This window comes from Nicotiana sylvestris, chromosome 12 (assembly GCF_000393655.2).
Source record: "Nicotiana sylvestris chromosome 12, ASM39365v2, whole genome shotgun sequence".
Classification (NCBI taxonomy): domain Eukaryota; kingdom Viridiplantae; phylum Streptophyta; class Magnoliopsida; order Solanales; family Solanaceae; genus Nicotiana; species Nicotiana sylvestris.
In genome coordinates this window covers 130,054,729-130,076,129 of record NC_091068.1, presented here as the reverse complement: position 1 = coordinate 130,076,129, position 21,401 = coordinate 130,054,729, and the positions used below count along the sequence as shown (strand labels likewise).

General features: G+C 35.5%; 1 protein-coding gene across 1 annotated transcript; it reads left to right on the top strand.

Annotated features, from left to right (window-relative positions):
- The first annotated feature begins 7,858 nt into the window (after positions 1 to 7,858).
- On the top strand, positions 7,859 to 19,704 carry LOC104231778 (floral homeotic protein APETALA 2-like). The gene is made up of 9 exons (XM_070165322.1): positions 7,859 to 8,404; positions 9,035 to 9,060; positions 9,175 to 9,197; positions 12,494 to 12,501; positions 18,227 to 18,314; positions 18,417 to 18,562; positions 18,711 to 18,755; positions 18,849 to 18,952; positions 19,062 to 19,704. Exons 1-9 carry the CDS (start codon positions 8,040 to 8,042, stop codon positions 19,394 to 19,396), a joined length of 1,140 nt encoding a protein of 379 aa, XP_070021423.1. The 5' UTR covers positions 7,859 to 8,039; the 3' UTR covers positions 19,397 to 19,704.
- The last annotated feature ends 1,697 nt before the right edge of the window (positions 19,705 to 21,401 follow it).

The window sequence follows — 21,401 nt, the reverse complement described above, 5'->3', positions numbered from 1 at the left end:
TGCTGGACTGACCTCTGAAAGCACCCAGCGCAGGAGGCGCGCTAGAAACTGGAGGTGCATAATAAGGCTCTTGAGGCCTAGGAGGAGCTGGAGCACTACTGGCTACTGGAAGAGCTGAATGAACAGGGCAACTCATATAACCCCCACCATGGCGACCTGCAGCTGGGGTACAGGCACCAGAATAATGTCCTGACTCTCGAGACCTCTTTCCCTCCCTCTCCTCTCTCTCTCTAGCATACATACCCTCAATCCTCCTAGCAATGCTCACCACCTGCTGATAAGAAATATCCATCTCCAACTCACGAGCCATGCTAGATCTGATGCTGGGAATAAGCCCCTCAATAAACTGGCGAACCCTCTCGCGAACAGTAGAAACCAAGGCTAGAGCATGCCTAGCCAAATTGGTGTAATGGACAACATATTTTGAAACAGTCATAGAACCGTGGCGCAAATGTTCAAACTCCATGCGCCATGTGTCCCTGAGGCTCTGAGGAACATACTCCCTTAGGAATAGATCTAAAAACTAAGCCCAAGTCAACGAAGCAGCCTCATCTGGACTGTCTAACTCATAGGTGTGCCACCACTCATAGGCAGCTCCTCGAAGCTAGAAGGTAGTGAAAGAAACCCCGCTCGATCTTGAGATACCCATGGTACGGAGAATGCAGTAACACTCATCAAGAAATCCCAGAGCATCCTCTGATGCTAGACCACTGAATACAGGAGGCTTGTACTTCTTGAACCTCTCAAGCCTCAGCTGCTCATCCTCGAAAGTTGTTGCCCTGTCCTCGGGCTGAACTGGCACTGCAGGTGGCACATGGATAATCTCAGGGACCTGCTCAACATGCACTCGCTACTCAGGAGTGTGAGCGGCAAGAGTCTTCGCTCCTCCCCCGGCTTGGGATATGGCGGTGGTAAGGGGAATCAACCCTGCCTGAGCCAAGGTGGTGTACATGCTCATGAACTGTGCTAGAGTCTCCTGAAGAGCTAGAGTAGTAGTAGCAGTAGGCATGTCAGGTGCCTGAACTCCGGCTGGATCTGCTGGTGGAACCTCGGCGGTAGCTCGCACAGGTGCTCTATATGCACTACGTGCGCATCCTCGGCCTCTACCCCGGCCTCGACCTCTGACGGTTGCAATAGGGGGCGCGGGTGCCTGATCATCTCGAGTAGCACATGTCCTCACCATTTGTGAGAGAATGGAAGACAGAAGTTTAGAATTGTGATGCCAAAATATCGCACGACAAGGAAATCAAATGAAGTGGAAATTTTCTTAACAATTACATAGCCTCTCGCAGATAAGTACAGACGTCTCCGTACCGATCAGCGAGACTCTAATAAATTGGCTTGTGATCCATGACTCCTATGAACCTAGAGCTCTAATACCAACTTGTCACGACCCCGGTTTTCCCTCCGTGAACCATCGTGATGGCACCTAGTCTCGACGACTAGGTAAGCCTAACAAATGTGGAAAAAGAACTAACTTGCGGAATAAATAATCAAAAGCTGAAAACAACTGAAAGAAACAATATCTAAATGCCGCTCGGCATATACACATAACTTCTCAAAATCCTTTACACTATCCCAAAACCCGGAAACTCACGGATCCACAAGCTGAGAAAAAAAACACTACATAGCTCTAATCTCTAGAATGTCTAACAAGAACAAAAGTACAGAAGGGCTAAATACTAAAATGCAAGAATAGAAAGAGACTCCTCGGTCTGCGTATGCGGCAGATATACCTCGAAGTCCCATAGAATCGCCTTGCCTCAAGAATGGTAAGCCTGACTAGAGATACCTGGATCTGCACATGAAAAATATGCGCAGAAAGGGCATGAGTACACCACAGCGGTACTTGGTAAGTGCCAAGCCTAACCTCGGTTGGGTAGTGACGAGGAAGGTCAGGACCCTACTGAGATTAAATAATTATAAAGATGACAGAATAAGATAAGCAGTACAATTGAGAATCTACAGTAAGAATCTATATAGGATAATAAGAGTACAATAATGGAAACACAAATGAAGGCAAACCACAAGGAAGTAACCGAGGATCTCTCAGTATCCAGAGGATCTCTTAGTACCCTCAATATATACCAGGGGTCTCTTGGTATCCCGAGGATATATCGGTATCCTCAATATATGCTAGGGATCTCTTGGTATCCCGAGGATCTCTCGGTATCCTCAATATATGCTAGGGATCTCTTGGTATCCCGAGGATCTCTCGGTATCCTCAATATATGCTAGGGATCTCTTGGTATCCCGAGGATCTTTTAGTATCCTCAATATACGTGTCAGGGATCACTTGGTATCCCGCACCTCAGTCCAGATCATAAATACGTACAGGGGATCTCCCGAGATGCCGTCCCGTAGTCCCAAATTGAAAACACATAGAAGCAACACAAGAATACTCAATTAAATGCAAATTTTGGTACCAAGTAAACAGTTAATTCTAGTTTAACATGCTTCACATAATGCAATTAAAGCGGTTTAAGCAAATAGGCAATTAAGTCAACTAAACATGTTTTTCTAAACTACAACATGCTAAATTCGCAAGTAGAGTAAAGCAGGAAAAAGGAACTCAATTGAAATACTTAAAGTAAAACCGGATTTTCAACAATTACCTTAAGTACGCATTCGTCACCTCACGTACAAGGCATTTCAATTACCAAATATATCATATCCTAAGGGGAAGGTCCCCCACACAAGGTTAGACAAGCCACTTACCTCGAACCAACTCAATATCAACCCGACACCACGTCTTTGCCACGAGTACTCGACTCCAAATGGCCCAAATCTATTCAATTCAATTGCATAATGTAAATAACACTTCAAGTAACTGATTCTACAATTAAAGTCTAAGCTAATACGCGAAATTATGTAAAATGACCAAAACATCCCTCGGGCCCACATCTCGAAATCCGGTAAAATTTACATTTTCAAAGACCTCGTACTCTCACGAGTCTGTACATAACAAGAACACTGAATTCGGAGTCCAAATGACCCCTCAAATCCTCATTTAAAAGCCTCTTAAATTCAAGCCCTAATTACCCATTTTTTCCCAAATATTTCATCACTAATTAGGTCCATAATCACATAGAAACGAGTTATGAAGTCAAAGATGTTACCTCCAAGTGATTCCACTCGAATCCTTCTTCTATCCCCATCAAAGATCTCCAAAAACGATTAGAAATGGTGGAAATAACCCCCCAAGTCGGGGAAACCCTTTTAAAATAATACCCAGCAGTTTCCGTATCTGCGGTCCTACGGTCCCGCTTCTGCGGAAAAAATGTCGCATCTGCGACTTCCTACTTAAGGCCAGATTCCGCATCTGCGACTCCCAGTCCGCAGATGCGGTACCGCTTCTACGGTAATTGCACCACTTCTGCAATTCCTGATGCACTCCCCAAATTCCGCTTCTATGGTCACTGAGCCGCTTATGCGGTGCCGCACCTGCGGTCCCCAAATCGCAGGTGCAGAAATACCAGAAGCAGTAAAAATATAGCAGCTACAACAAGCCTCAAACTTCCCATTAACCATTTGAAATCACTCCGAGGCCCCCGGGACCTAAACCAAAAGCACAAACATCACCTAATACCTTATTCAAACTTGTATCAATCCTTAAAACACCTAAAACAACATCGAAACCTCGAATTAACCAAGGATTTAAGCCTAAGAACTCCAAATTTCTCAAAATACACTTTCGATCAAAAAGTCTATCAAACCTCGTCCGAATGACCTAAAATTTTGCACACACGTCACATTCAACACTACGGAGCTACTCCAACTTCCGGAATTTTAGTCCGACCCTCGGATCAAAATTTCACTATCGGACCGGAAACTTCAAAAATTCAACTTCCGGCATTTCAAGCCTAATTTAGCTACGGACCTCCAAACCACAATCCGATTACGCTCCTAACCCCGAAATTATCTAATGGAGCTAACAGAACCATCTGATTTCGATTCTGAGGCCGTCTTCACACTGTTCCGACTATGGTAAACTTTCCAAGACTCAAGCTCTTATTTTTAGGGACTAAGTGTCCCAAACTCTTCGAAACTCAAAACCGAACATCCCGGCAAATCGAAATAGCAAAAATAAACTTGGGAAAAGTAGTTAATAGGGATTCGGGGCGTTAGTTCTTAAGACGACCGGCCGGGTCATCACATAACATATGTTATTTTATTTAACTGCAATTATTAGTACTTAACCGTAGTTAAGTACCGTATATTTTGCATATAACCTTGATTAAATATTAATATAAAAATACCTAACATCTTGAAATTTCATGTTATGTTCTAGACGGAAATGTCAAGTACATCAACGGTATTGTTGTCTACTAATGGTGAATATGCTATTATCACACAAAAGGTAAATGGTTTAGTTTGTGAAAACAACAGACATGTATATTCAAGAAGATTAAACTCATACGAAAGAACTTCATATGATTAGTAATAGTGTAATTTTGCAAAGTCAAGTGCAATTGATGAAGTTCTTTCGTATGATTTTAATCTTTTTGAATATACATGTCTGTTGTTTTCACAAACTAAGACGTTTACCTTTTGTGTGGTAATATCATATTCACCATTACTAGACAACAGTATTGTCGATGTACTTGACATTTCCGTCTAGAACATAACATGAAATTTCAAGATGTTGGGTATTTTTATATTAATATTTAATCAAGGTTATGTGCAAAATATATGGTACTTAACTACGGTTAAGTACTAATAATTGTAGTTAAATAAAATGACATATGTTATTTGCTTATTGGTCGGATGTAAACACCTGGTGCAGGTAAGTTTTTGCCCTATCTCAAAGGCATAATTACGTTTTTACCCCTCTTTTCAGTATCATTAAAGTCTAATCACATTACTACCCAAGATTGTGGTATGATAAATAAAATTCATTCACTCTTAATCATACGGGTTTAAACTTTAATTATTGAATTTTTTGGGTAGAAAGTGCCTCCCCTTTAATGAGTCTTCCATTGCGCGAATTTAAATTTATCAGATCACAAAAAAATATCGATACCGAATGAGAAACAAAAAAGAATCAGTTACTTCACCATCTTTCACCATTATCTACAGCAAAATTAATACAACTCCCTCCATTTTAATTAATGTAGCGGTGTTTGATTCAGCACCAAGGGCAGAGCAAGAGACAAAGGCACAAATTTGATTGAATCCAATAATTTTGGTCCATCGTATTTGTCTTAAAAAATCCATTTAAATACGTAAGATTACAAATTTAGATCATTGTTTCAAAGTTGATTGATTTGCCCTTATATCAACTGGCATTGGATGACATTATAATAGGAATATCTTTAGAAAATTAACTGCAGTGAAGCCTGGAGTTATTATACTACTATTGAAGAAATTATGCTAGCGTTTGATCATAGATTTCCAAATTTGTTTTGAAAAATCTAATTTGGATGAAGTTTGGTTTGAAGATGAAAATGTGTTTATACATAAGTTTTCAAAACATATTTCACTTTGTTTATAAAAAAAATATGAAACATGACTTATACCCACAATTTCTAAGACTATCACAAATACCAATAGTACCTTCATCAATAACATTCATTATATTATCGCAAACTATAGTCCTGAACATAATTATTATTTTTATAATGAACAACATAATACATTATCAGATGACCGAGAACACAAAGCAGCATTATTACAAAATAATAAATGGTGAGCTCTTTTATAAAATATAAATATTTGGGGCAATTTTTAAAAAAATGTAATAGTAATATTTTGGGCTTTGAGCTGGTTTTGGGATTTGGGTTTTATGTTTTGGGAATTTGCCAAAATGACTATTGTTTAGTGGTTATTAACTTGCTATAGCCACCATTTACTTAATTACATCCTATAGCTACATTTTCACTTGTTATAGAGTGTATTCGATGTATTCAAGCTACTGTATTCATGAATACAGTAGCAAAACTCGGTGGAAAACAAGGAAGTTCAGCTAAACATAGACTGTATTCATATATATTCGTGAGGTGTATTCGTGAATACATTGACGGAAATCTGTGAAAGAAAAGGTCTTCAACTGTTTAAAAACGGTAAGTGAATTAATTAACGCGATAGACTCCTAACAAACTCAATTATAACATCCAAAATTTGTATTTTCAGTTATAGAAAAGATTCTTAGCCCAAAAAAAAACCCCAAAAACAAAGCAATCTTCAGAGATTCGATCCATCCTTTTTTTTTAGTGGTACTACAAATAGATTTGTATGTTGAAATTATATAATTACATTGAATACAATTAAATACATACAATACATTGAATATATGAAGTAGAACAGGTAATCTATAGTGCAAAACATATAAATACATACTGCAGACAAATTTGGATACATATATACATCTGAATATATAAATTATATTAATTTAAAAAACATATGAATATATTCTACAATACATTGAATACATACTGCTGGACAAAACAGTGAAACAAAGTGAAACTTAGAAATTATATAATTACATTGAATATAGTTAAGTACAGTGAATATATTAAAAGAGTAGAAAAAACTAAAGACAATGAATACAATGAAATATATTGAAGACGGCAAGATACATTCAATACAATGAAAATAAAGTATCTTTTCCCTTAATCCTTGAATCATCATCCATAAGTTTTCTTCTCTTTTCTGCATCAGGAAGTGTTGATTCTTTCGAAGATTTCTCAAATTGGGCTTGTTTCGATGTCGGGTAACCCTCTTGTGAGTTGTTGAATCAGCCATTAGAGATGAAATTTTGAGTTTTCTGGTAAAAGCATAACAATGGTGGTTATTTCTAAAAATTAGTAAAGAGAAACAGAAGAAGCCATGTACTAGCGAAAATCTAACAACTTTAATACTTACCACAACTTTTTGGAACAAAAAAATTTGAAAATTTCGCGAGATAATGGAGATGAATCAGCGAAGAATCGTGGTTGTATTCATGGAGAAGAGACTGACGTTGAGAGAGAGATGGTGGAGAGAGATCGTAGTTTCTGAAGTTGTATACTATACGGTGGTTTTGTGAGAGAAAGAATAGAAAGTAGGAAAGAGAAAAATATTATCTAGAGTATTTAATAGCTAAACGGTAGGAAGTGACCATAAATATATATTTTGCTATAAAACCAAAAAGGTTACTAAGAAAATAATATTTTAAAAAGATATTAATTTATAATAAATAAGGTATAAAGCTTTGTTATAGGAGCTAAAATTTTCTAAAATTTATGAACAAATATATATTTGCCAAGAAAAATCTAAATATATTTTGGTAAAATCTATAGCCTAACGGGTCCTAAAAATGAGCATCGGGTTTCATTTTGCGTGAAAATATAATCTGCGAGTGTCGATCACGCTCTACGGTTAAAAGTCGTGTTGGGAGTAAAAAGTATTACTAGAAGAGAATAACAGCAAGTAAGCCCCTAAGCCACACTGTTATTTAATTGAAACTTTTCAGTACTACGAGAGTCAAAATAATTTATTTTTCTTATGAATTTGGATATAAATTCGTTAAATTTTAAAATAAAAATTATATATTTAGAAACTACTACTATAGACTACAATAATAAATTTTTAAGAAACTATCGGCAAAAAAAATATGGTCAAATGTTTTTTATTTGATTCCCCAAATAATAATAGGTTCACTCTTTTAGAAAACTTTTTTGGCCTGTTCCTTATAGACGGACAAAAGTCCTTGTTGCTTCTTCCGTATAGTATAATTATGTCAAACGTAGAATACGTTTTCCTAACTGCCACTGTACAATCTCCATAGCCGGCTACCCCCTCCCTCTTTCCTTCTTCGCCCCAAAACCAATGTAATTCTCATTTCCTACGCCCCCCCCCCCCCCCTCTTTTCACTCTCTCCATATATATATATACACACACATACATACACAAGGAATGCCTTTTTTGTAGTGTGTGTTTGACTACATTCCTTTATCTTCCTACCCTTTCCCTCCCACCCCCAAATCCAGCTGCCATTTTTGTTTCTCTGGTATTTTTTGTGGTGCTCATTTGGACGTAATTTAGTGGGAATTTGAGATATGTTTGATCTTAATCTCAGTTCTGAAGATGTTCCAGTAGAATCAAGAACCTCCAATTCCTCCATTGTTAACATGGAAACCTCCAGCAGTACTGCTGGTGACGATGAATATGAAGAAAGTGGGAATCGTAGCGGTTTTGTGTTAAAGGAGCTATTTCCATCGGTGAGTGGAGAGGCTGAGTTGCCGCAACAGCAGTGCTTGGATCTCTCAGCCAATTATGGAGCTTCGAATGAGCAGAGTATCGTTGTATCTGCACAGGGGAGATCGCAGGTGAAGAAGAGTAGAAGAGGGCCCAGGTCTCGGAGTTCTCAATATCGTGGTGTCACATTCTATCGTAGGACTGGACGATGGGAATCCCACATCTGGTTTGTGATCATCTCTTGTATTTTTTCTCTCAGCTCTGTAGCGACTCCTTGGTTCAATTTCATTCGTAGTTGTTTTTCGGGAGATTTATGCCAATGTTAAAATCAATCAACTACACACACTCAAATTTCGTTAGGTGGGTTAATAATAAATTCACGGTCTAATTACTTTTATACTAGTTTAAATTCTGTGTAAATATTCAATCTGGTGTAATTATAGGTAATTTTACTTAATAGATTGATTGGTAACCTAGAATAAATAGTAAGTAACCTGCTATCACATGTTAAATTATACCGATTGGTGTAAAGTATATCTACTGCAATCCTCCTCACTTATCCGTGCTTAGTATGCTAGCTGTCAACCCACCACAACCCTGCTTATCCATGCTTAAAACTGGATAGAATTAGTGTTCCTTCATCGTCCTCTAACATAGTGAACTTATGCTAACACGTAAGCGAGGTTGCTTGGAAATATTAATTAACTGTTTATAATATATAGCAGTTGTTTCTTGGGATTATTAGTTCTAATTAACTAGCAGCTAGTACTAATGAGATGGTTTCATTTTTAAGTTTGGAAAGCAACTCATGAATGTTTTATTGTGACTCTCAGCAATTTTTGTATGGACTTTGCAGGGATGGTGGGAAACAAGTTTACTTGGGTAAGCAACTGTTTCGTCACCTCAAGTTTTGTTGATATGAAAGTTATTACACCTTTATTCAAGTATTGATTGCTGACTGCAAGTTCATTTGGCATTTGAAATTTGTATTTACAGGGGGTTTTGACACTGCACATACTGTTAGGGATATAGTAGATATGTCTTAGATCCAATCTCATATTTGATGATTTGAACATATTTTTGTGAATGTTATTTGATATAAAAATATATGGCATTTGATATTCTTTTATATATCATAGTTATTATTAATTATTTGATTAATTTGATAAGGTCCTTGATTAAATTTTGAGATTTGTCATCGTGATAGAGATCATGATAATGAGAGCAAAGTCTCTTACAATTTAATCTAAATTTGTTCTTGATCGTAGGATTATTAATTTGGACATTAGTAATCCGGTTAGATCAATATTTATGTGATCGTCTTTATTGGATAAAGATTAGTTGATCTCATTAACTAAATCACATAGATAGATGATGCATATAGAGATATGATCATTGAACCGACTCATTGGATAATTCCTAATGGTTAGAATTACCATAAACTGTCAATAGGATATTCTCTTGAAGAATGTGATGTAACCGTTTCCTTTGACCTGAGATCGTCATAGTAATTGACAAGTTATTTATTGTGCTTTGATACTAGACACTTATGGCCCTAGGGCGATAGTTGAAAGGATATTGGGTATGATTAAATGCTTGTAGAATTAGTGATTGTTCAAGATGGAATCTGTCAACTCTTGGTAATGAGTTTAAGCTCCATGTTGTCATGAATTATAAATGACCAAACTAAGACCTTGGCCAGGGCAATTGAATGAAAGAAGAAATGAGTTTCTTAGGTCATTCAATGGTCGATTATATCTGACATGAACACATAGTTGGTCGCCTATTAGGATTTGACAGTTGAACCATATCCTAGGGTGATCCAGAGCTCTAAGGACAGGAGGAATTACTACATTATTCTTCTACTGGTTCTTGAGAGTAAATTGTATACTTCATATTATCCGGTCGTTAAGGAGTGTTGCTAGACGCCACCCTTGATTAGTATATTGATGTGGTCAATTTACTACCGGCTTAGTATTGAACCTATGGGGTCGCACACTAACGAGTGTTCTGATCTTTGCTAAAGGATTAATTAACTTATTATTTGATAATTAAATTAAGGAATTTAATTAGTCAAATAAATTTAGTTATTAGTCTAAGTGAAATATTATTATATTCATTGCTAGCACAAAGGATATAGTTAATATTGTGAACAAATTGAAGTTTTCTATTTGGAATAGAAAATTAAATTATATCTCTTGGTTGTAATATATATGGGATATATATAATATTAATTGATATTAATTATATAAAAGTTGTATATAATATCAATTTAATTTTGTAATTGGATTAACGTAAAAGTCCAAAAGGACTTGTCGGCTTATTTCAATCACGTACATCTTATTAAGAATGTGATTTGTAATATTCAATTTGGATTGAATTAAAAGGTCCATAAAGGGCGTGGCTTCTATTCCTGTATGGAATGTGATTTAGTTTTCTAATAGAAAAAGTTTTACAAAGTTCAATTTTGGAATGAACTTGTAAAAGAAGTAAATCACGTTTATATTTTTCCTTAACCTAATGAAAGATATTGTTGGCTTAAGTGATATATAAATACATCACTAAGGGTTAAGAGGCCACGGTGAAAAAATAGTACTTTTAAGAAGCCACAAAATTAAGAGAAAAACATACAAGAACAGTTCTTGTCGTGCGACTTCGATTATTAATTCTTGAGAAGAAAAATACTTTGTGAAAGTGAGAGTGCAATACAAAGCCAAGAGAGAAAATACAATTACAAGAAAAGTATTTCTTGTTCTTCTAATTTGAGTTGAGATTTTTGAGAAAAATTTCATCACAAGTTTTCCGTTCAATTTGTTCGCGGGTTTCGTTGATCAAAGAGTTGATAGCAAGGATCGGTCTCGGTCTGGATACGCATAGAGTCTTCGCACTATCGAAGAAATTTGAAACGAGACTCTTTTCACCAGGTACGTCTTAGATCCGATCTTTGACATGTAAATAGATTTTAAACACGAAAAGATCTGCCTAGGATTGTTATTGTCTTGCGCTACGTGTTACGAACACCTATACGCAATCCTATAGTGGATCAGAGCAGTGGTTTATTGTGTCTAAAATTTATTTACGAAATATTTTAATATTATATTTGAAGAGTTCAAACCATAATACATGTGTCTTGTGTGATAGTCAAATCGTTTGAATGTTGATATTATTTTATTGTAGATAAAATATGTATTCATATAGCTATTGAGATAGTTCATAACTTGAATTTGAAATTATGTATTAGATACGATGGGAATCTATAATCGGTTACATGATTCTATTGTTATTTTTAATTATTATTAGTTCATGAGATGTTAATTAATAATGATATTTTGGCATGAATTACTTTTTTGTGATATATGTGATATATAGATTAAACATGTTAGAAGAATGTTGAATTTTATTTTTATGTCACGTGCTTGTTCATTACATAATTTTGAATTATTTATTACATGTGATGTAAATCAATTTAGGACTAAGCATGTAGACAACTTGAACTAAATTCACATGCTATAAAAGATTTGATCTTCATGTTATTAAAAATTATTTTAGTAACAATTCCCTCTTACTAAAATTTGAGTTCTTAAATAATAAAATATAAGATATTTTATTATAAGAGCTATCCATCAAGGTAAATAATTTTACTTATTTCTTGTTTATAAGGAGCGGCCTGACTACCAGGAGACGTATAGTTCGAGAATATATTAAAATTATTTATTGCATTAGATGTATGGATTGAAAGAATTATTCAATTTTACACTAAACGCCTGGACTACTCGGGAGAGTATAAAATTTAATAAGTTCTTTGCTATCATGATGGTTGAACTCAACTATGCCAATAGGATCGACCTGACTACCAGGGGACTATTTGACATAGAGCTATTTAAGGAAATTGTATGGGGATACAATTGGTAAGAGTACCTACCTTTAAAATATATGTGAGAAACGACTTGACTTCCAAGGGGCTTATACATATTGTTAAAGGATTCCGTTACTACACTAACAGAAATAAAGATTTCGTAAACTATAATGAGGGTAAATAGTTTAAAATAATTAGTGAAAATATCATTTAGATAAAAGTCCATGTCTTTATGATATATGCAAATATGTTCTTATATTATTGCCTTTTCTTTTCTATATTTTAGATTTCTCAGTATGTCTGTTATATCACTGTGTGAAATACTTGAGACCAACAAATTGGTAGGACCAAACTTTGATGACTGGTATAGAAATTTAAGAATTGTTCTCATGCATGAAAAGCTCATTGATGTGATCGATAAGCCTGCAAAGATAATCCCACCAGAGAATGATGTTCAAGGCACCAAGGTTTATCAGAAATACTTGGAAGAATGCCTTGCTATTAAACACATCATTCTCGCTTCAATGAGTTCTGAACTCCTGAGGAAACATCAGAATATGGATCCAACTGCAATCATTGAATATCTTAAGAAGATGATTGATACACAGTTGGACATTCAAAAACTCTCCAGTTGGATCCCTTGTCAATCATATGACCGTTCTTACTGAAGAACATGAGAAGTTGGGGTACAAGCTTGGTAAAGAGATTTCTGAAGATTTGATCTTGCAGCCAGTATATGATGCTGAATGTTTTCACTGTAAGAAGAAATGGCATTGGAAGAGAAACTGCAAGGAGTATCTTGCAACACTAAAGGACAAGAAACAAGGTGAGACATTAATGAAAAATATTTTCAAGGTTTCTTTAGCTACTACTAATTCTTCATTGTGGGTATTAGATACTGGCAGTGGTTATAACATTTGTAATATGTTGCAAGGGTTCAAGGTAAGTATGAGGCTAAAGAAAGGAGAAGTTAATCTACAAGTTGGAAATGGTGCAAAAGTTGCGGTCGTAGCTGTAGGATCAATTTCTTTAATAATGCCTACGGGCAAAGTACTTATGTTGGATGATTGTTATTATGTTCCTAAATTTGTTTCGAACATAATTTCAGCTTCTATGTCAGACAAACGTGGTTTTCGCATAAATATAGGCAATGGTATTTGCTCTATTTATTATAGTGATAATTTATATGTGAATGGTTATCTCCAGCATGACGTTTATGTCTTACCTAATGTGAATGCTAATTTGATTATGCATGTTTCAAGTCTTAAGAGGAAAAAAGATGATCATGTAAATCAAACATACCTTTGGCATTGTAGGCTTGGTCATATTGGAGAGAAAAGAATTAACAAGTTGTACAAAGAAGGGTACCTTGACAAGTATGATTTTGAATCATATCCAACTTGTGAATCTTGTCTCAAAGGAAAAATGACCAAATCTTCATTTACTGGAAGTGGAGAAAGAGCTTCTGAATTATTGGGACTAATTCATACGGATGTTTGTGGGCCCATGAAAATTCAAGCTAGAGGTGGATATTCTTATGAAACACAAGTCTGAATCTTTTGAAATGTTCAAAAGGTTCCGTAGTGAAGTTGAGAAGCAGACTGGTAAAAGTATCAAAGTACTAAGGTCTTATAGAGGTGGAGAATATCTTAGTGAAAATTTTACCAGATATCTCAAAGAGAATGGGATTCTCTCACAGTGGACACCTCCAGGAATACCACAACACAATGGTGTGTCTGAAAGGAGAAATCGAACCTTATTAGATATGGTGAGATCTATGATGGGGTTCACTGATCTTCCAATAAATTTATGGGGATATGCTTTGGAAGCAGCAACATACTTACTTAATAAAGTTCCCACTAAGTCAGTCTCTACAACACCATATGAGATATGGAAAGGATGTAAGCCTAACCTTAAACATATTAAAGTTTGGGGTTGTCCAGCTTATGTTAAGAGACTACAGTCTGATAAACTTGACTCAAAATCTGATAAGTGTAGATTCATTGGGTATCCCAAGGAAACAATAGGATATTATTTCTATCACCCTTCTGACCATAAAGTATTTGTGGCCAGAGGAGCAATCTTTTTGGAAAGGGAATTTCTTTTAGAAGGAAATTATAATGGAGAAATAGAACTTGATGAAGATCAAGAAACTAATGAATCAACACAAAATAAAGATCATGAGAACCAAGTTAAAGAACCTTTATTGGATGTTTTGAAGTTGCCAAGGAAGTTGCTATCTTCAACGGTTGAAGTTCAAGAACTAAATAAAGTTCAAGAACAGGTTAATGAACCAGTTCCAAACCAAATTGAACAACAACCAAATCCAACACAAGGTGAACAAGTTGTACAAGTACCTCTTAGAAGGTCTACACGAGAACGCCATGTACCAACTAGATTAAATTTATTGGTACAAGATGATGTATCAAATGAGGTTGATCATAATGATGATGACCCTAAGACCTATGAAGAGGCTATACAAAGTTCCGATTATGAGAAGTGGCAAAAGGCCATGGAATTCGAAATGGAATCCATGAAGGAAAATAAAGTATGGACTTTAGTTGAAACTTCAAAGGATATAAAACCTATTGGTTGTAAATGGGTTTTTAAGAAAAAGATTGGAGCAGACGGAAAGTTGGAGACCTACAAAGCCCGTCTTGTTTCCAAGGGATATCGTCGGAAAGAATGAGTCGACTATGACGAGACTTTCTCTCCCGTGGCAATGCTCAAATATATTTGGATTTTGCTTGCTATAACAGCATACTATGATTATGAAATATGGCAAATGGATGTAAAAACAGCTTTCCTTAATGGTGAGCTAGAAGAGGATGTGTACATGACACAACCTGAAGATTTCACATCTTCGTCTGATCATAATAAAATTTGTAAGCTACAAAGATCCATTTATGGACTAAAGCAAGATTCTTGAAGTTGGAATATTAGCTTTAACATGACAATTGAAAAGTTCAATTTTGTTAGATGCGAAGAAGAACCTTGTGTGTACAAAAAGGTTAGTGGGAGCACAATTATATTCTTAGTATTGTATGTTGATGATATATTGCTCATAGGGAATGACATACCAGCATTGCAAAGTACCAAGATTTGGCTATCTGAACAGTTCTCCATGAAAGACTTGGGAAAGAAACAGCTTATATATTAGGAATAAAGATCTATAGAGATAGATCTAGGAAGCTGCTTGGACTTTCCCAGTCTTTGTACATTGATACCATCTTAAAGAGGTATAACATGGATAATTCCAAAAGAGGCCATCTACCGATAGGCACTGGAATTTCTCTTAGTAGGGAGGATTGTCCTAAAACACCTGAAGAGAGAGAACGCATGAGTAAGATCCCATACGCTAGTGCAGTGGGAGCTATCATGTATACCATGACATGTACACGTCCTGATGTGGCTTATGCACTTGGAGTGACTAGCCGATATCAGGAAAATCCTGATGAGGAACATTGGAAGGTGATGAAGACCATTCTAAAGTACTTAATAAGGTCTAAAGACCAATTCCTCATCTTTGGGGATTCTGAGTTGAAACTTGAAGGTTATATTGATGCAAGTTTCTCTTCAGATAGAGATGATAGAAAAATCTATTTCTAGTTATGTATTCACCTTAAATGGTGGTGCAGTGAGTTGGAAAAGTTCCAAACAAGCTACAGTAGCCGATTCAGTGACTGAAGCAGAATATATAGCAGCTAGTGAAGCTGCTAAAAAAGCTGTATGGATGAAAACGTTCTTAACTGAACTTGGTGTGGTTCCTTCAATAGAAGGTACAATTTCATTGTTGTGTGACAACACTGGAGCCATTGCTCAAGAAAAAGAACCAAAATCACACCAAAAATCCAAACACGTTCTGCCAAGGGATCACTTGATAAGAGAAATCATTGAACGTGGAGACGTCTAGATTCAAAAGGTTGATGGAAAGGAATGCTCCATACCCACTCACTAAAGCTCATGGTACAAAGGAGTTTGACAAGCACAAGTGAAAATTGAGAATGAAGTATAAGAGCGATTGGCTCTAGTGCAAGTGGGAGATTGTTAGTGATATAGTAGATATGCCCTAGATCCAATCTCATATTTGATGATTTGAACATATTTTTGTGAATGTTATTTGATATAAAAATATATGGCATTTGATATTCTTTTATATATCATAGTTATTATTAATTATTTGATTAATTTGATAAGGTCCTTGATTAAATTTTGAGATTTGTCATCGTGATAGAGATCATGATAATGAGAGCAAAGTCTCTTACAATTTAATCTAAATTTGTTCTTGATCGTAGGATTATTAATTTGGACATTAGTAATCCGGTTTAGATCAATATTTATGTGATCGTCTTTATTGGATAAAGATTAGTTGATCTCATTAACTAAATCACATAGATAGATGATGCATATAGAGATATGATCATTGAACCGACTCATTGGATAATTCCTAATGGTTAGAATTACCATAAACTGTCAATAGGATATTCTCTTGAAGAATGTGATGTAACCGTTTCCTTTGACCTGAGATCGTCATAGTAATTGACAAGTTATTTATTGTGCTTTGATACTAGACACCTATGGCCCTAGGGCGATAGTTGAAAGGATATTGGGTATGATTAAATGCTTGTAGAATTAGTGATTGTTCAAGATGGAATCTGTCAACTCTTGGTAATGAGTTTAAGCTCCATGTTGTCATGAATTATAAATGACCAAACTAAGACCTTGGCCAGGGCAATTGAATGAAAGAAGAAATGAGTTTCTTAGGTCATTCAATGGTCGATTATATCTGACATGAACACATAGTTGGTCGCCTATTAGGAATTGACAGTTGAACCATATCCTAGGGTGATCCAGAGCTATAAGGACAGGAGGAATTACTACATTATTCTTCTACTGGTTCTTGAGAGTAAATTGTATACTTCATATTATCCGGTCGTTAAGGAGTGTTGCTAGACGCCACCCTTGATTAGTATATTGATGTGGTCAATTTACTACCAGCTTAGTATTGAACCTATGGGGCGCACACTAACGAGTGTTCTGATCTTTGCTAAAGGATTAATTAACTTATTATTTGATAATTAAATTAAGGAATTTAATTAGTCAAATAAATTTAGTTATTAGTCTAATGAAATATTATTATATTTATTGCTAGCACAAAGGATATAGTTAATATTGTGAACAAATTGATGTTTTCTATTTGGAATAGAAAATTAAATTATATCTCTTGGTTGTAATATATATGGGATATATATAATATTAATTGATATTAATTATATAAAAGTTGTATATAATATCAATTTAATTTTGTAATTGGATTAACGTAAAAGTCCAAAAGGACTTGTCGGCTTATTTCAATCACGTACATCTTATTAAGAATGGGATTTGTACTATTCAATTTGGATAGAATTAAAAGGTCCATAAAGGGCGTGGTTTCTATTCCTGTATGGAATGTGATTTAGTTTTCTAATAGAAAAAGTTTTACAAAGTTCAATTTTGGAATGAACTTGTAAAAGAAGTAAATCACGTTTATATTTTTCCTTAACCTAATGAAAGATATTGTTGGCTTAAGTGATATATAAATACATCACTAAGGGTCAAGAGGCCACAGTGAAAAAATAGTACTTTTAAGAAGCCACAAAATTAAGAGAAAAACATACAAGAACAGTTCTTGTCGTGCGACTTCGATTATTAATTCTTGAGAAGAAAAATACTTTGTGAAAGTGAGAGTGCAATACAAAGCCAAGAGAGAAAATACAATTACAAGAAAAGTGTTTTTTGTTCTTCTAATTTGAGTTGAGATTTTTGAGAAAAATTTCATCACAAGTTTTCCGTTCAATTTGTTCGCGGGTTTCGTTGATCAAAGAGTTGATAGCAAGGATCGGTCTCGGTCTGGATACGCATAGAGTCTTCGCACTATCGAAGAAATTTGAAACGCGACTCTCTTCACCAGGTACGTCTTAGATCCGATCTTTGACATGTAAATAAATTTTAAACACGAAAAGATCTGCCTAGGATTGTTATTGTCTTCCGCTGCGTGTTACGAACACCTATACGCAATCCTACACATACTGCTGCTAGGTGCTGTATAAATTAGAATGAGTTTTATCTTAACTGCACTGGTTGATTTTTGTACTTCTCTGAAAGAAAAAACTGGGATAGTTGTAGTAGTAAATTTTTGTATACTAATTTCAGGGCATATGACCGTGCTGCAATTAAATTCCGAGGACTTGATGCAGATATCAACTTTAACATCAGTGATTATGAAGATGATCTGAAGCAGGTTGGTTGAAGTAGCTAATCACCGTCATTACTTCTGGTTGATGTCCGTTTTCAATTAGGACTATGGTTGCTGTTTAACGTAATTTCTGTGACGGGCATGTAGATGAATAACTTTAGCAATGAAAAATTTGTGCACATACTTCGTCGTCAGAGCAATGGCTTCTCTAGAGGAAGTTCAAAATACAGGGGAGTCACTCTGCATAAATGTGGGCGATGGGAAGCACGGATGGGGCAGCTTCTTGGAAAGAAGTGAGTGACCACTTGTTCCGATGTGGCTTAGAAATGCCATGCTACTATTAATATGGCTGTTTCAAGTTTCTCCAATTACATGATAGCACTGATCTTTATAAGCTAGAGGAATATTGTTAACCAGTTCCTGTACATTATGTGCTTGCAGGTATATCTATCTTGGACTATTTGACAGTGAGATAGAAGCTGCAAGGTCCAATGACATAACCTGATTCTTCATTCCCTTTCATGCTATGTGGTTTAACCTCTTGACATTGACTGAACTTAGTCTTTGGCGCTTGATCAGGGCATATGATAAGGCTGATATAAAAAGCAGCGGGAAGGAGGCAGTCATCAATTTTGGGCTAAGCACATACGAAGATGTATTAAGTTCTGAGGCTGATATCGGAGGTACTATCAAGACTTGCACACTTTTCCAGACACCACCTTTATGCTTGTCGCTTTTATTCTGTAGCTTTGCTTAGTTGGTTGAAAACTACTAATCTTTACATTGATGCAGGAACAACTCGTAATCTTGATCTGAATTTGGGCATATCTCCCTCTTCCTATGCTGACAATCAACATGGAAACACTAGCCAAATTGGAAACTTCCAGGGCCAGCATGGCTCAAATGGTTTACCAGAACATCGTAGACAAGACCAAAATACAAATGGTGGGAGTCCTACAGTGCCATTCTTCTCTACCGCAGCATCATCACGATTCGATAATTCAGCAATCACTGCACCACCCTCAGCTGCCATTCATCAACTGCACTTTGGAAGTGGAGCTTTACCTTACCGCCACTCACAATCCCTGACCAACATGAATCTTTCACATAATTATTGCACGAGCTGAAATTAGCTTGCCGGTAAATGCAAAACAAGTAAACAACCACCCAATATCTTTTCTTCCTTTGCTCAAGATGATACTAGTAAGGCAACACGCTTGACTACAACTAATTGAGTTTAGTTTTGTTAGTTAGGAGATAAGGTACTGAGTTTCTAAACAAGGCTATGAATCTTATAACATGAACTATATGACTGCAAACCACTTACTGGGCATTTTCTTCTATACTGCATATTACCGGTGCCTTGACAGTTGGGACTGTTATGATGAGAATGTTTCTATATGGTTTTCATTTTCAAATGATTTCTTTCTTTTAATGGCTTCACATTCTGTTTCTAAACCTTCTAAAGGACGCTTCCTTTTCATAGTTGGTTCTTGAAATTAGCAAGAACGGACTGACAAATTTTGGTCTCTTTTCATTGCTGAAGCGTACTAGGTTGTCGTTGTAGCTCTTTGTTGATGGAAAATCATACAATAACTATGCACTTTATCCATCTTGTCAAAACTTGTGTTCTTTGGCTGGATTTAACCTTGAAACTTTGTGATGTTGATAATTATTCATTTACTTGATTGCTGCAGCTAACAAAATCAGCCTAAATGTTAAAAACATGTTAATGAGTGAATCACATGAGGATTAAAGGTTTTTCTTTAATTTGATGGATTTGAATGCAGGGAAAAAGAACTGATGAGAGTGTTTTACGCTATGAAACAGCTATAACTCTTATACATTAAACTACAGGAAAGATCACAGTGCAAAAGTCGAGACCTAACAAAAGAAGTAAACTTGAAGTGTTGTTGGTGAAAGATTGTCCTGTTGCTTTAAAGGGTAGTGGAAGTACTATCATCTGCAATCCTCAGCTTTTTGATTTTAGAATAAAAAGTAACATGATTTTTTCCCTTATCTGTAAGTGTTAGCAAGTAGGGGCATGGTGTGAGCAGAAAATTGCAACCTCGTTACCCTTTCTCCTCAATTATTAGAAAGTGACTCTATGTCAATTTTTTTTTTTGGACTGTATGTCAATTACCTCAAACGCCTTTCAAGATTTTTACATCAAATAATTCAAGAGTTATTTTTTGGCTTATAAAAACTGCCTTGCATAAAGTCTTCACGACATCATTATAGTAGGCGATATATCGGTTAGAACATCTTTTGCCGAAAAATTATATTGCATAGGTAAATAATATCTGTATTAAATTTTTTGATTTCACCACTGGTCACATCAATTATTATGATCCTTGATTGCCAGTTTGTTCTTTCCTTTCCTTCTGCATCAAAGTCTAGAGAAGAAGTCCTCACCCTTTTGATACTTTGATTAGAGGCAGTGTTAAAGGCTGTTTATGGTAAAAATCTTGATGGTCTTATCAATAATTTAGTGTATTAATTACCTATCAACCAAACATTCAACTACAAATGTAATATGTATATATGCACGTATGACCAAACGACTAGATGTGTTAAATAAATAATTATGTATAATATGTTTTTGCTTAAAGAAAATTACTCCAAATAGGATTAATAAATATGAAGCAATTTAAGATATAAGTCTTTGTCAGACTGCCATGACACTGTTTCCTTAGAGTCCGGAACCAAAATGTGGTTCTTTTGGACTCAAAGTACACAAATAGGTGGTAAAAAAAATTATATTTTTATATATAGCGCCATAATACAGTAACAGTGACGACACCGTTAATGTATAGCGCCAGGTATTGTGGCGCTATACTGTAAAATCTGACACGCCCAGGTATAGCGCCACAATACCTGGCGCTATACATACATCATTAATGTATAGCGCCAGGTATAGTGGCGCTATACTTCTTTTTCCTGGCCCCACCAATAATTCCTGACTTCAATAATTCAAAAGCGTATAGTGCCAACTTTTTGGGCGCTATATATATATATATATATATATATATATATATATATATATATATATATATATATATATATATATATATATATATAAAATCTCGGCTAGCCATTTCCTATATAAAGAGGTTAGGATTGTATAGAAAT